Genomic DNA, 16121 nt, shown 5'->3' with positions numbered 1-16121 from the left:
GCCCTGGTGAAGGTCAGCAATGGGGTGGGCCCAGCCAGGTGCCGCGGCCGTCTGTGAGGGCCAGGAGGGGTGCTGCAGGGCCTCCGGATAACGTGAGCCCCACGGGGTCCCAGGAGGGAGGATGCATGAAGGATGGGAGTCGCAGAGGCCTGGGTTCAAATCCAACATCCATTAGTTTGCCGTGTGAGCTTGGGTAAGTAATCTAACCTGGATCTCAGGCCCCTAGTTTGTAACCCAGAGAGAAGTATTCCCTCCCTCGAAGAGCTGCTGGAAGGATTCAGAATTGAGTCCTGATGTCCCCAACAGAGCTCTGGAGTATTTGTCAAGCAGACAGAGCAGGCTGGGAGATGGTGTAGAGACTGCAGGCCCTTGAATTAACCTTGACTTCCCAAAATGGAGCCTTGCCTGCGGTTTCTCTGTCCAGCCTGAGACTGGGGACACTGCACACACCAGTCGCCATTCCTACTCCCTCCCTTCCAGCGACCCTGCCAAGCTTGCGGGGCCTGAGTTACCTGGTTTCCCATCCCATTCCGCTGGCCAGCTCCAGCCAAGCGCGGTCAGGTGGGTCCTCCGGGCCCTCTGCCCTCCTCCCCCACCCCCTCCAGCCCTGCGTCCCTCGAGGGCGAAGGGGGAACCAGCCTCTACCTGGCCTCCGGTGCCCAGTAAGGTGTCCTGTGTGTGTTGATGGCAGGGGGCGGGTAACCCCCCCCAACACACACACACACACACACACACACACACACACACACACACACAGACGCCCCCAGCCTCTGGCAAACTTCCAGCTGCAGTCACCCTGCGGCTCTAAGCGAGCCTGCGCCGGGCGGGGCACTGCGCCCGGAGCCCCGTCTCCCGCCCGGACCCCCGCCGAGGCCAGGAGGGACAGCACGGGGACCAGAGACCACGGCAGAAGAGCGGCCGCGCGAGAGAGGCCGGGAGGCGGGCAAGGAGGACACCTCCCGGGCGGCCGGGTGGCAGGGAGGGCTCACGGACGGAGAGCCGACCGCCTGCGAACTGTCGGGACCCGCGGGGCTTGGAGGTCACACGCACCTCCGAGCAGAGAACCCTGGCGGGGAGGGCGCGGAGCGGTTGCCCGCGCACAGTGGCCTCCTGGTCGCTCGCCAGCGACCGGTTCCGTCCTCGCTCCCAGGGCTCCTGGCGCAGGCCGTGCCCTGCGAGATGTGCACTCGTCCCCCGCGGGCCCCTTGGCCACCGGGACAGGCGCCCAGAGGAAACGCTGTGACAGGCCACAGAGGGAGCCCGCCGGCCCAGGACGGCGCTACCCTCCCAGGCCAGCGCACCCCGCGGCTTCGGCTTCTCCCCTTGCTCCCCACCCCCACATGTCACCCTAAGGATGTTGTCATGTGTGAGGCCGAAGTTGGGGCCTCTTTCTGTTCTGCGTAGTCCCAGCGTCTGCTGCCTCCTGGGGAGCGAGCTCAGGACACAGATTACCAGTCACCTGCCGGCAGCAGGGACGTAAGTCAGACACAGGAATAGACCACTCCTTTGCACGTGCTGTCTATTTTGTGCCCTTTCCCTCATCCTCCCTGTAAGTTCCTACTCCTGTTATAAAACACACCAGAGTAGGGGTGTGTGTGGGAGGGGTAGCAGCGGGAGGAGTGGGCCTGCGTCAGAGATCCCAGGTCTGAATGTCCCGTCACTGTGTAAGGATCTCCATCTGTGTAAAGGACGAGGACCCAGAGCATACTGGCAGGTCTGTTTTTTAAGAACTGAGTAGGATGTGTTGAGAGCCTGGCCCTGACCCCAGGAAGTAATAGAAGCAGCAGCTCAGGATTCCTTAGAGACCTTCCAGGGCCTCGACCCAGCTGGAGCTCCCTTCTTCCCTTTCTTCCCAGTTGGAGCCAGAAGGGCATGCTGTCTGCGATCACCGTGCAGAAAAAAGAGAAGTGCCTTTGTCCCTAGAAGCTTTAATTCAACCTGAACCTTCATGACCTCCAGGCCAGAAATTGGGGTACAGGAGCTGCCAGTGTTTCCCCATGACTGTAGTTTCTGACATGGGGCCATTTCCAAGTTTTGGGGCCAGGTTGCTCTCTGAGCTGTCCCAGCACCCTCTTCACACCGTGCCCCTGTCTGCTGGCTCCCCTGCTCCCCTGCTGGAGCCTCCCCATTCTTCCCACACACCTGCCTCGCCCCCTCCTGGCTCAGTCTCCCCATTCTATAGTGTGGAGGGGCCCTGGGAGCAGGCCTCAACCCCTAGCCTCCAGGGGGCAGTAAAGAGGGGTTTTAACTGGCTCTTGCAGGTTAGGCCTGCAGCGAGATCTCTATACAGGCTTGTCCGCCTCCTCCCTCATCACCTTTCCCTCAGGCCACAAGTGCCTTTCAGTGACCTTGCTCAGACACTCATTTTAGCAAAGGCTGTGTGTTTTACCAACAGCCCTGAAGCTGCCCTCTGCAATCCCTGCCCCCCCCCACCCCCCAGTATCACCTACCAAAGCCCCTAGCTCCATTTCGTCTTCTGCTCAGAAATGTACCTTGCCCAAGGCTCCTCTCCCAGCCGAAGGACTGTCTCTGGAAGCTTCTGCATCTACCTTGACTGTCACCCCAACCCCAGGGGACAACACCGGCCTTCCCCTCTGGCAAGCCCAACACAGCTCACTGCTGTGCCCACCTTCTCCCTCCCTCTTCCCCCACCCCAGACCCCTATTCTAGGCCATTCAAGGTCAAGTGAGCATCCAGGCCAGAACTGAGAGACTCAGAGCAAGAGAAGCTTCAGCTTTGCTTTTTAATAATTTAAGACTGACACACAGTCATCTACTCCCAGAGAGTCCCAACCCTTTGGGCTGAGAGCTGGGAAGCACCCAGGTGGAGAGCCCATCCCCCTGCCGGAACCCTGTCATTGCACTCCCTGCCGGCCCACCCACAAAGGCCACCAGGGGATCTGGGCAGAGCGCATGTGGCTGGGGACAGCCTGGCCCCAGCTGCAGCTGGCGTCCACACTCCACCAGAGAAGGCAGGCAGGCCCTGCTCGCCAGCGCCCGCCCTGGGCAGAGGCAGAGGGCAGGGGGCTGTGGGGGAGCGGCTGGCTGGCCAGACCTACTGGCCACAGCTGCCCTTCCCTGACCTTAATCTCTGGTTCATTTCTTCCCCCTTAACTTTATATATCACAGAAATTTCCCAGAGATTCTTAATATTCTGGCTACCAGATAAGCTCTCATGCCAGACCACATGTTCCAATTTTGGGTTTAGAATATATGGCCAATGGCTATAAGGCCATTACATTAGGACACTTCACCCATTTCTGGAAAAAGAGCAAAGTGTCAAATGGGACATGGAGAACTTGAGATTTTAAAGGCAGGTTCATGGCCAATAGGGCCAAGCACTTTCTTTGGTTCTGGAGTGTGGAGGCTGGGGGAGTCCCTGCTCGGGAGTGGGATGAGACTTGGGGGTGAGGAGACAATTGGGGGCTCACCCAAGTACCCCTGAATCTCTCTCCTGCTCCTGCCAACAAAGGTACAGAAGGACACTGACACCACTCCCGGCTCGGAAGGAGAGCCATGTTTTCTGTCCCCAGTTCAGCATCAATTAACATCCTTAAACAGAACACACCATCCCGCCCTCCCCCGAAGGTGCTCCATCCCAGCGGCTCCACCACAGCCAAGGGGCTACACGCCACCATGACCTGTTTCCTGTCCCCGAAGCAGCTTCATGCAGTGCATTTCCAGCCATCCTTCCCGGGGCAGGTCAGGGCAGCCGAGGGGGTGACAGTGAGGCCAAGAGCAGCCCTGGGTCACCGAGGGAAAGGTCTCTGCCTCAGCACACGGACTGACAAGCTCTCTGCGTGGGCCAGGAGCTCCTTAACGTGAGCCAAGCCCAGCCCTGCAACCTTGGCCCCATTCACCTCGAGGATCTCATCCCCTACCCCCAGCAGCCCCGAGTACAGCTTGGCCATGCTCGCATCAGCCATCTCCTGCACGTAGAACCCTGCAAAGGAAAACAGAACAACTGAGCACATGAAATCCAAAGAGGCAGCTCTCTGGGACCCTGACCAGGTGGGCGTTGTCCCAGGCGGCGGTGGGGGGTGCAGGTGCTCATACAGCGCACTGCTCCATGCGTGTACACGCGCGTGCGCACACACACACAGACGGGTACACACCCTCATTAGTCTACCTCACAACCACAACTGACTTTCTACATAGATACAGTGTGAAATGATACCTGAGGCTAACATTTCATTTTTCTCTTTTAAAAAGCTGCACAAATAAGGCTTTAATGAAAGAACACTTTCAGCTAATAATGCTCTAAGCTGTTATTATTTGTGTATACCCCAGTGTGAATGAGGTAATCTTACATTTTCCTGAGGTGAGCTTTGATTGTAGACTAGGAAGGAAACTGATGTTTAAAAGTTAAGAAAAAGACCAACTTCACGCCCGCCACTGGTTGGGATTCACAAATACCATCCAGTTGCTGCCTTCAGGTAGGTGGGGCCGTGGGAAGGTATCACTGGAGTGAGGAACGTGGCTGAGGTCAACCCAAACCTGGTTTGCTTCGTATTCCTGTTAGGACCAGCCTTGGCCTCAGTTTTCCTCAGAGTGATTCCTCTCTGGGATTTGGAAGCATCCGGGCAAAAGCCCAGGAAACACAGAAATTCCACCCCCTATTTAAAAAAAACATGCTGGCTCATTTGTCCCTTATTCACACACATCTTGTCCCTCACACTGTCCCTCGGAAGGCCCTGCCTGGCCTGTGTGACCGTCCCCGGGTCTCTTGGGTGCAGAGTGAGTCTAGGCAGAACCCACTTCTTCCCCTTTCCCTAGGTCCGACTCGGGGAGCCCACACCAGAGGAGCAGACTCTGTGGGGTCTTGAGGCTGGTGAGCCTGAGCTCCCCGGGACTCTCCTGGGTGCACAGTGCAGGCCAGTCCTGCTGAGGGACCCCTTTCACCTCAACTTCCTCTGAAAACCTTCCAGACTCCCCTTCAGTTAAGAGAGTGAAGAGTCTTCCGGGGAAAGCTGGGCACCAGCCCGCACCCCCTCACACACTGAGCGAACATGGGTGCTCTGAGAGCACAAGGCCAGGCTGTGGACGATGTGCAGAATTCAGGGGGGTCACTCGGCGCTGCCTGAGACGACCTTGCAGCTCCCCAGCCCAGGCCGCACACTCCACTCTACTTCTGCGTCCTAGAATCCACTTCCTTAGAAAGGGCCTGCAGGGGCCTCTCTGGTGGCTCCGTCTCCGGCCTGAGGGCATTTAAAACACTTGAACCGTAGTGGGATGTCCTGCCTCTACTCTCCCCCACCTCCGCCACTGGCCCCACAAGAGCTTTGTTCGGCCCAGCTTCCAGCAAGCCTTGCAGAGCCACCCTCTGAAATGGGGGTCTGGAAGCACTGAACTCTCCCTCAAGACACCTGAAGGTCAGTCGCTCAGAGTCCAGCCAAAGCAGCCTCTGACACAGCCCGTCCCGGGTCTGACTTGTGGAACTCTCTCCCAGCGCGGGGGCTTCTCAGCCAAGCAGAGCCTTGGCCGCCAGGCTGCCTCCCTCCTGATGAGGGATGCCAACCATCTCAGGGGCTCAAGGCCTTTCTCTCAACCCCAGGCCTCTCTCTGTCCCCTTCCGTCCGGAGGCTCTAACTGCTTACTTGCCCCGTCTGCATGTTGGGCACAGAGAGAGGGCCGGTCAGGAGGGGGAGGGGTGGGCCTACAGAAATGGCCGCTGTAAGCAGGAGGTGCATGTGGGGAGCCATGAGAAACTCCAAAAGCATGTAGCCAGGGCTGGACATGTCGTGCCAGTCATTCTGGGGAGACCCCGGGGGAGGCTTCAGCACAGAACGTCATGACAAAAATAGGACAGAGAATGGCTGTCGTAGGTATTTATTGTTTGCTGGAAATGGCCTGTGTTAGGCACGTCTGATCTCTGTGTGGCACTCAGAAGCAGGCCAAGCCTGCTGTTCTCACGGGCTCTCCGGTGTGACAGCCAGCAAGTTAACCCCAGCACCTTGATGTTCTGGCGAGGAATGCAGACCGGCCCCAGCTCACGGCCCCCCTGAGGCCCAGCAGAAGCGACCCCTGGCTGTCAGAGGACAGTCTGTGGCCCGCAGGCACCAGCACCAGTCACGTCCCGCGTGCCTGGGGGTCTCTGAGAGATGTCCAAAGGCCAACAGCAGCAGCAGGAGCAGGGCACCACCTGGGAGGGCAGGGAAGAGCTCGTACCAACCCAGGTGAGGGGTGCCCTGGGGGGTGGGCCAGGGCAGAGCCCAAGGAGCCCTGGTCACCAGAAACCCTTGCCCAGCAGACATCAACTCTGTGACCGCCTGCAACGCGGCCCAGCAGGACTCCGGGGGACGCTGAAGGGCAGAGCATCCTGCCCGGGTGTGTGTGACCTCACACGGACAGACGGGGCAGATCATGGAAGTCCCTGGCGGAGTTCTGCTTCCCAAATACAAATGCTCTTTGTGAAGAGGGAAGGGAAGAGAAGTGCCAGGCACTGTCCCAGGGCCCTCACGGGAAGCTCCTGACTCTTCCAGGCAGGTTAGAGACGAGAGGACTGAGGCTCAGAGAAGGTAAGTAACCTGCCTGGGCCACACAGCAGAGCAGAGGCTCTGGAGTACAAACCGTGCCATGTCACCTACCTCTCTGCCCCTCTGGAAGGCCTGCCGCCCCTCACTGAGGAAAGGGGAGGCGGAGTGCCTACCAGCCTGCTAGCGCTTTGGGAAGACCAGCCCAGCTTCACAAATGCCATCTGCCTGTGAGGACCGATGCCGTACCCGCCCTGAGGTCCAGCGTGGGGGGAGCTCATCCTCTTCCTCTCATGCTCAGGTAAGATCCATCAGCAAACTGAGTCACACCGCCTTCAAGTCCAGCCCTTCCCACATCCCCACCGCCTCCCCAGCCCCAGCCCCCACCGTCAAGTCTTTCCACCACAGGATCTTTACAAAGGGTCTCTCTGGTCCACTTTTGGCTCACTAGCGTCTGTTTGAGGTCCGGCCGTGGGGCAGCGACATGGTTCCAGGCACAAATCAGAGCACGTTGGTGGGGCTCCAAGTCCCACCACCTTCCAGCTCAGTGCGGTGGGGGGGCGGGGGGGGGGGCGGGCAACGCCCTCCCGGCTCAGCCTCTCTCCCGCTTGCTGCTCCGTGCAGATCAGCTCTGCGGGCACACAACGCGCTCCTCCCTCCCCCGGGTCTGCCCCAGCATCCTCCGCTGGGACGGGCTGCCCCACCCGCACACCAGCCCTTACCCGGCTTTGCCTGGATTTGTGTCTTCGAACTCTCTGCTAACTGGCACCTCATTTGGAGAATATATAAACGTGTATACTTTTTTGTAGGTACAGCTGCCTCCCTCCCTGGAACGTGGGCTTTTGAGGACAAACCATCCTCAGAGAAACCGCTCCTGCCCTACCCTGTATCTAGAACACCTGGTCGGAGCTCAGTGCAAACTTGTTGAAACAATGAAGGATGGAACAGAGGTAAGAACTCGCTGCAGTGTGCAAACCTGGCAGCAGGCAGATTTTTTTTTTTTTTTTCTAGGTGACATGACTTTGACCTAGGCGATCACTCAGCAGAGCGTGGCCAGGGCAGGATCCCTGAGCACGTTGCCCTCTGGGGCCAGCGCTGCAGGAGGGGCTCAGATGCCCAGCCAGGCGGGCACACTCCACATGCCCCGACACACTCAGCCGCAGGAGGAAGGGAGCCATTACACACATCAGCCACATCAAAGGGCTCCCGAGACCCAGCAAGCATCGTCTCCCTTGGGCGCTCCAGCAAAAAGCCTTCAAGGTTCCGGTTTCAGGATGTCAGCGCACAGTACAAGGGCAGCAAAGTCCGCCTCGCCCTCCCTACCCACCCAGCAGCCCCGCACCTGACTCTTCCCGAAGAGCCCCCGAAGGGAGAATTGCAGCTCTTTGGCTATGAGGCTGTCTGAGTCTGGAGCTCCGCGTCTCAGCCACATTCTGGAAATGCCCACAGCCAAAAGTGGTTTCCTAAGGCCCCAGGGATGTGGAGCCCAGAGGAGGGGAGGGGCCATACCTGTGTCGCGGCGCCCATCCCCGGAGGCCACGCAGAAGCCAAAAGAGCCCTCTGGGGAGCGTTGTAGCTGCAGCTGGGTTGTGCCATCTGGGAACACCTCCACCACGCGGCCCACCGTGCGCGCCTGGCTGGGGGTGCTCACGTCCTCCACACTGAGGGCACGCCGGGGTGAGGCCTTGGCTGCTCTGCCAGGGGACCAGAGACTCAGTGAGTGCAGAGAGGGCTGGGCCCTGGGGCCAATCACTCCCCTCCTTAAAGATGACAGACACCTCTTCTCTCTGAGGCTTCGCAAAGCCCGCTGCGAACCCCAGGCCCCCTACTTCCCCTCTTCCCACCTCCTCCACACAATTTTAGATCTTTGTGGTACACAGACCTTTCTGAGAATCTAACAAAAGCTATAATGTTATAGAACTTTTCCAGGAGGGAACAGGCCACTTGAGGTGACGCCATGGAGCCGCAGGGAAGAGCAGCTACCCCAGAGGGTCCTGTGGGGGGGGGGGTGGGAGTCCTCTAGACAGGGACACAAGTCAGGTGCCTCTTTGGGGACCCTGTCTCTGGATCTCTAATCAGATCTTCCTGGTTCAGAAAGCTCTCTGAACATTCTAATTTTAGCATGTCATCAGACAGCAGAGGGATGGAGGAATCAAACCTTCCAACTCCCCCCATTCTACCAACTCTACACCTTCTCAGAGCTCAGGTGCACAGGGCAAGTCTCTGAGGTGTGGGCTCCAAGACTCCCATGGCACCTGATGAAGGACCGAATTAAGCTTACCCCTCTACTGATGACGCTCTGGGTCTACCCCCCATGCCACTTGCCCACTCTTACCGGCCAGCTGCACTGTGGTCCCCTGACTCCCCTACCATGTAGAGGCTGGACCGGTCTCCCTTGCCACTCAGCAGAGAATGGAGGTTCTGAAAGGAGGCAGCTTTCCGATGTTGGTGGGATGGCGACACCTGGTGGTAAGAGTCCAATATTGCAGGTAAGAAAAGACAAGGGGCCAGGGGTTGGCAGAGACCTGACCCCAACTGTGAACTCAGTGGAGGGCTTTTTATGAAAGTGGGGATACAAGCTTTTGTCACTACTTCAAAGTGCCCATCTGGAATCACCATAATTTACTCAAGCAGATAGGTCTATACAGGTGATCAGAAGGTCAATTTTAATTTTGGCCAAAAATCTTAGTGCTAGGATACTAATAATTTCATTTATAAAGAAAATCTAATTTTCTCATTAAGAAATAAGAGGGAAAGCAAATTAATTGAAGAATAATAAACATGGCTTTAGAGTTTTTGTGATTTTGTGATTCTTTAGTATCACTTTTATGATTGTTTACATTAAAAATTTTTTATCTGAGGATTTCCAGGAAAGATGGCTGAATACAACAATCCTAAGCTCACCTCATCCCATGGATACAATTAGATAACATGCATATCAGTGTAAGTAACCCATAAAACAACCAAAAGACTGGCAGAACAGACTCTCTGCACCTGAACGTAGAGAAGAGTCCACACTGAAGAGGGTAGGAGGGGCAGAAACTGGGAGCTAACTGGACCTGCAGGACCATCGGAGGGAGGGAGAGACACTGGGTGCAGAGAGAGAAGAGGACCAAACCCTCACGCCAGGCATACCAGGCATGAGGAACCTGATATGGAAGATGAACCCTCATAACATCTGGCTTTGAAAACCAGAGAGGCCTGGGATGCCTGGGTGGCTCAGTCAGTTAAGCCTCTGCCTTTGTCTCAGGTTATAATCCCAGGGTCCTGGGATTCAGTCCTGCATCAGACTCCCTGCTTGGCTGGCAGTCTGCTTCTCCCTCTGCCTGCCAATCCCCTTGCTTTGTGTGCTCTCTCACTGTCTCTCTATCTGACAAATAAAGTCTTTTAAACAAAAAAAAGAAAAGAAAAGAAATTTTAAAAAAGACAAAGAAAACCAGAGAGGCTTCATTTCAGGAGTTCTTAAAATCAGTGGGGCTTAACACCGGAACTTTAAAAATCAGTGGCCTTGGCTCTGGGAGACCTGGCAAGATGATTGGAAACTGAATCCCTGCACTTAAAGAGATGGCACAGCAAAAAGCCCCATTGAGATACAGCAGAGAGAAGCAGCAGTATGAAAAACAACTGGGATATATGGGAGGGAGATTTGTTTACTAATAGAGCCTGTGCTGGAAGGGCAGGGATCTTTGGGAGACTTTTCTAGGAACAAAGTTGCTGGTAGGCACCATTTCCCTCCCCTGCCCCTCAGCCTAGACACATGGATAGCTTGGGGAACAAGTAAAGCACCAACACTTATCACCTAACTTGCTAACAGCATGGCCCATACCCTCATTCTCTTGTGCACGTGGCCCCTCCAATATGCCCTTGGCCAGAGCCCATTCAAAGTGGTGCCACAGCCTGCTAGTGCGCAAAGAAGCCCCAACAGTGATTCCTGCCCTGGAGAGAGGGAATGATAACCATGCACATCGGTCTGAGACTGTGGTCCCAGTGGTGGGCTGGGGGCAGACATCCGGTCTGACTGCAGGCCCTGCCTACCTACAAAAACTTCTCGGGGAGCAACACAGAGAAAATGTCCTGTAGTTCAACACTACTGCATCTCTGGCAAACTCCTGGTCTGAGTCAAGTCTAAGAGAGCCCAACAGTGGCCCATTAACACCACAGGGACCAAACATTGCCCATAAATGGCAAAGAGAGCCACTGCAGATGACGAGACTGAGGGCACAACAGCTGGGCACGTGCAACACACATAGGGGACACCACTCAAACGCCAGGTTCTGGGGAACAGAGCACACTGCCCTATAGGGCATGGCAGGAGCTCTTGCTCATAAGGCCACTACTTTCAAGAGCAGGAGACATAGCTGATTTCCCTAACACATAGAAACAGACACAGAGTTAGACAAAAAGACAGAGGAATATGTCCCAAATGAAAGAACAGGACAAAATCAGAGCAAGAGAGCTAAATGAAATAGGGATAAGCAATGTGCCTGACAGAGAATTTAAAGTAATGGTCAGGGGCACCTGGGTGTCTCAGCTGGTTAAGCATCAGACTCTTGATTTCAGCTCAGGTCATGATCTCCAGGTTGTGAAATCAAGCCCCGTGTCAGGCTCCACTTTGGGCATGGAGCCTACTTTGGATTCTCTCTCTCCCTCTCCCTCTGTCCCTCCTGCCCCCTTTCTCTCTCTCTCTGTAATAATAATAATAATATAAATAATGGTCATAAAGATGTTCACTGGACTTGAAAAAAGAGTGGAGGGCCCCAGTGAGACCCTTACCAAAAAGATAGAAAGCATAAAAAAGAACTAATCAGAGATAAAGAACTCAATAACTAAAATGAAAAATAATATACTAGATGGAATAACTAGTAGACTAGAGGAAGCAGAAAAATGGATCAGTGACCTGGAGATAGAGTATTGGACAGCAATCAAGCTGCAAAGCAGAAAGAAAAATAATAAGAAGAGGGCGCCTGGGTGGCTCAGTGGGTTAAGCCTCTGCCTTCGGCTCAGGTCATGATCTCGCGTCCCGGGATCGAGTCCCACATCGGGCTCTCTGCTCAGCAGGGAGCCTGCTTCCTCCTCTCTCTCCCTCTGCCTGCTTCTCTGCCTACTTGTGATCTCTGTCTGTCAAATAAATAAATAAAATCTTTAAAAAAAAAAAATAAAAATAATAAGAAGAAATGAAAATGACTTAAGGAACTCAGTGACATCATCAAGCATAAAAACGTTCTTGTTATAGGGATCCCAGAAGGAAAAGAGAGAGAAAAGGGGGCAGAAAACTTTCTGAATCTGGGGAAGGAAACAGAGATCCAGAGCCAGGAGGCATAATGAGCCCTGAACAAAATCAACCCAAGGAAGTCCACACTAAGATATATAGTAACTAAAAAGGTAAAAACTAGTGATAAAGAGAATTTTAAAAGCAGCAAAAGAGAACAGTTACATACAAGGGAAACCCCATAAGGCCATCAGCTGATTTTTCAGCAAAAACTTTGTAGGCCATAAGGGAGGGGCATGATACATCCAAAGGAAGAAAACCTGCAGCCAAGAGTACTCTCTCCAGCAAGGCTGTCATTCAGAATAGGAGAGATAAAGAGCTTCCGAGCCAAAAGTTAAAGGACTTCATGACCACTAAGCCAGCCATACAAGAAATATTGAAGGGAAGTTTTTGAGTGGAAAGGAAAGACCAGAAGTAGGATAACAAAATTAGGAAGCCGAAAGGCAGTAAAGTCAAGTACATCTATAAAAATGAGTCAAAGGATTCACAAAGTTAAAAAAAAAAAAAAAAAGTAAAGTAGGACACCATTTACTTAAAATGTAGAGTGGGGAGGTGGGGAGGAGAGGAGTAAAGAATGGGTTTGATCTGAAGTGACCATCAACTTAATGTAGACTGTTATATGCAGAAGATGTAATTTATAAACTCAACCACAAATCACGAGCCAGTCATAGATATGCAAAAAAACAAAGAGAAAGGAATCCAAGTGTATCACTAAAGAAAGCCAACGAACTGTGAGAGAAAAGAGCAAGAGAGGAAAGGAACAGAAAAGAACTACAAAAACAACCACAAAACAAGTAACACGATGGCAATAAGTACATGTGTATCAATAATTACTTTGACTATAAATGGACTAAATGCTCCAATCAAAAGACACAAGCTGCTGGGATGGAGAAAAAAGCAAGACCTGCTGCCTACAAGAGATTCGTTTCAGACCTAAGGACACATGCAGGTTGAAAGTGAGAGGATGGAGAAACATTTGTTATGTAAAAAGATATGAAAAAAAAGCCGGGGTAGCCATACCTATACTGGACAAAATATACTTTAAAACAAAGACTGTAACAAGAGACAAAGGACACTGTATAATCATTAAGGGGACAATCCAATAAGAAGATACAGCAATTGTCAGTGTTTTCACATCAAGCCGCCATACCACTGCATCTGTGAGTGTCTGGGCTCCAGCTTGGTTTATGTGTGCATCCGCTAGCCAGGGGTGTCCTGGGGTTTCAGAAAAGCCAGAGGGAGGTTATTCTGGGGGTCTGAGAGTGTTAAAAAAATTTCCATATTCATTAACAGTGACTGCTTCTTCAATTTATACCATTTTGGCTTGTGGACGTTTTCGTAGGAACTCTCTAATTTTGGACATGAGGGGAACCTGTATCAGGAATATAAAGATCAAGGGGTGTTTCCTCAAAGAATTCACACTCCAGTGAAGGGATGGCAAGTTCCCGAAAGAGAGAAGCACAGGATAGGACGGGAACACAGAGCAGAGCCCCCACCCCCCAACCCCGCCCAGCTCAGCCCAAGAAAGGATTGGAAGCGGCTTCATGGAGGAGGCAATTTCTGAAGTTGTCAGATGAACACAGATAAACACAGACATTAGCAGGGAGAGACGGTGCGAGAAACATTTCAGGTGAACGTTCAAAGTCAGTGTGTGGCCTAATGACAGAACAGCAAGGTCAAGGAGATCAGAGAGGACGTTTAGAAGGAGAGTGATGAGAGATGAAAGCAGATCACAGAAGCCCTCTGGCCATGTCAGGTGATCTGAACTCTACCCCGCCGGTGTTAAGGGGCCAATGGCGGATGTTCGGCAAGGGGGTAGATAACCAGATCCACAGTGGTTGTGGAAACCAGGTGGAGAAAGACACCACAGGGATGACAGTCGGGAGGCTCTCGCGCTAGTCTGGGTGTGAAGTGAGCTGGGCAGACTAACAGAGGCACTGTGGTCATGAAGACGGTTCCAGAATGATCAGGCAGTAGACTCTAGGACTTGGCAGAGGTGGCAGAGTTGAGGGAGAGACAAAGGGAGGAAGAGAAGCTTAGGATGAACCTATCTGTGGAAGAGAAGCTTAGGATGAGCCCATCTGTGGAAGAACAGAACCGCGGGGTGCTGCCTACCCCTGCGGGGAGCCGGGTCTCGTGGATCAAGTGTGTGAAGGCCAGTAGCTTCCCTTTCCCCACCTGGGCTCTTCTGGGGGCATCCTCAGCCCTTCCCATCATGTCACCTTCCATTCCAGTGGCACTGATGCCACTCAGCCCTTGGCTGGGCCCTTCAGACTCACCAGATGCAGGGACTGTAACGACGGGGCTTTCTTCACTCTGGGGGTGCTGGTGTGGGATGCCGGGCCCGGCGCGGGGGGCTGCAGCTGCTCCACACTATGGCTGCGGGCCTTGCCCAGCTTGGGCCTGGTGCCGTGGCCGAGGGCCTGGAAGAGCTTTTTCAGCCCCAGGGTGGAGGCCAGGCTGGTGCTGCTTTTCTTGCTCCCGTCAGAAGGGGCGGCAGAGCGCGGCCCAGGTCGCGCGCACACCCCCGGGGATGCTCTGCAATGCAAGGTTGGACGTGAAGTGGGGGCAGGTGGCTGGGGGGAGGGCGGACCGTCCCTTGGGGTCCTGTGGGCCCCAGGACGGACAGCCTTGTGGACAACGTGACAGGTGGCTACAGAAAGCCTGAGAGGACATCCGCAGGATGCTCTGCTTGGGCAGCTTTTCCAGACAAGAGCTCAGGCAAGACCCTGCGCCTCACCCCCAACTACGGGCTCACCCACCCATTCATTCCATCCATTCATTCAGCATTTCTTCAGAGCCTCTGTGCTTTCTAGAAACAACAGGGGTATGTGACACGGCACAGACAAAGTCCTTACTCTTAGACTAGTAAATGAAGGAGAAAAACCCACAGCAAGTATCGAGAAATGCCAAGCTGAGAGAGAGGGTGGCCAGCTCTTTCTGAGATGGCGGCATTGGGCTGGGAGCCCAGCGGTAAGGAGGAGCCGTCTTGCCGAGGCCGCAGGCGAGAACCCGGGGCAGGGGGAGGCCATAGCTCCCGGGCAGGAAGAGGCCCCATGTAGGCCACTAGCACCGGGTCGGAGCCGGCAAGGCAGGCAGGTGGGCTGGATTCCACCAAGCACGGAAGCCAAGGTAAGGGGCAGAGAAAAAACCACTGGGGGTTTTCAGCAGGAAAAATGACATTATTTAATGGCTGCTGTGCCGAGAAGGAATGTAGGAGCGACCGTGAAGGCAAGAGCCACTGGAGCTGCTGGAGCTGTCAGAAAGAAGTCATGCAGCCCAGACCGGGAGAAAGCAGCTGGAGGGGCATGCCAGGGGCTCAGAGAGGCCGGCAGGAGGCGAGTGGGAATGAGCACTGTGTGGATGGGGAGTTTGCCGGAAGAAGGCCTGGGGAAGCGGTTCGGTCAGGGGCCTCTCAGACACCCTCGTGGAGAAGTCGGGGGAAAGCGAGTGTAGGGGGCTGGGGTTCTGGAGAGCACACGGCGCCGGAGATGGCGCCCTGGCTCTCGGTGTCACCAGGAATGTGGTGTAGTGGAGGAAAGAACGTCATGGCCACAGCACTGGCTCACCGAGACTGAGGACTCGGGGCGAGGACTCAGCCCCTCCGCGTGGAAGGAGAGAATGAATGGAAAGGTGAACGCCAGGCTTGTTTCCAAGCCCTGAGTCAGAAACGAGTGGCTCTCTGGCCACCCTGCCTGGGGAGCACCCCGAGGGTCGGGACTGTCTGTTCAAGTGTGCCGACCACAGTACCAGGAGCTTGAGGCCTGGGGTAGGAGCAAGTGTGTGCAACACACTCAGAGTGGCGGGGAGAGGAGTCTTACGGTGCCATGCCCAGAAGAAGTCTAGGAAGCCTCTAAGGATTTCGGAGTAGTGAGGCCAGTCATGCCACGGAGCGGGGGTCTCTTTCTCCACCCAGCCCCCCACGTCCCACAGTCAAGGGCCTTGCTCCCGTCACTCACCGGGATGACACCTGCCCTCCAGGACTCATCTCTGGCCTCTGCAGACCTCCCTCTTGCTCCTGGCTGGACTCTGGCTCCTCCGAGGCCAGGGAGAGGGTGATGCTCATGGAGCTGACCGTGCCAGCAGCTGCGGGGTCGGGAAAGCCCTGCACTCCTCCTGCAACGACCACAGCCCTCCCGTGTCGCTGAGCCGTCCCCGCAGGTCACGGTCATGGGAGGGGACATGCCCAACAAGAGAGGCGGGAGCCCCAGGAGAGAAGCAGAGGCAGTGGAGAGCCCCCCACACAGCAGGACAGGAATGAGGGGCTGTTTACTGCTATGGTACCCCACCCCAGCACCGCAACTGGCACACAGCTGGTAATTAATAAATGTCTGTACGATGAGGGGGCTGCTGGTGAGAAGTCATGCCCTTCCTATAACA

The 16121-nt window shown here is 54.8% G+C and overlaps 1 protein-coding gene across 4 annotated transcripts in view; it reads right to left on the bottom strand.

Moving 5' to 3' along the window:
* Nucleotides 1-2729: 2729 nt before the first annotated feature.
* The window catches only part of KIAA1614 (KIAA1614 ortholog), a 48076-nt gene continuing 34684 nt past the window's right edge, over nt 2730-16121 (bottom strand). For 3 of the 4 annotated variants that reach the window (XM_032317192.1, XM_032317196.1, XM_032317193.1), the window contains exons 6-10: nt 15701-15857; nt 14021-14279; nt 8808-8935; nt 7982-8166; nt 2730-3942 (exon numbers count right to left, since the gene is read on the bottom strand). In XM_032317192.1, the coding sequence (XP_032173083.1) occupies nt 3749-3942; nt 7982-8166; nt 8808-8935; nt 14021-14279; nt 15701-15857 (923 nt within the window). In that variant the 3' untranslated portion in view covers nt 2730-3748. The other variant, XM_032317194.1, reaches the window with a different exon arrangement.

Source organism: Mustela erminea, chromosome 17 (assembly GCF_009829155.1).
Source record: "Mustela erminea isolate mMusErm1 chromosome 17, mMusErm1.Pri, whole genome shotgun sequence".
Taxonomy (NCBI): Eukaryota; Metazoa; Chordata; class Mammalia; order Carnivora; family Mustelidae; genus Mustela; species Mustela erminea.
The sequence above is the reverse complement of the archived record's forward strand: the minus strand, read 5'-3'. Positions and strand labels throughout refer to the sequence as shown.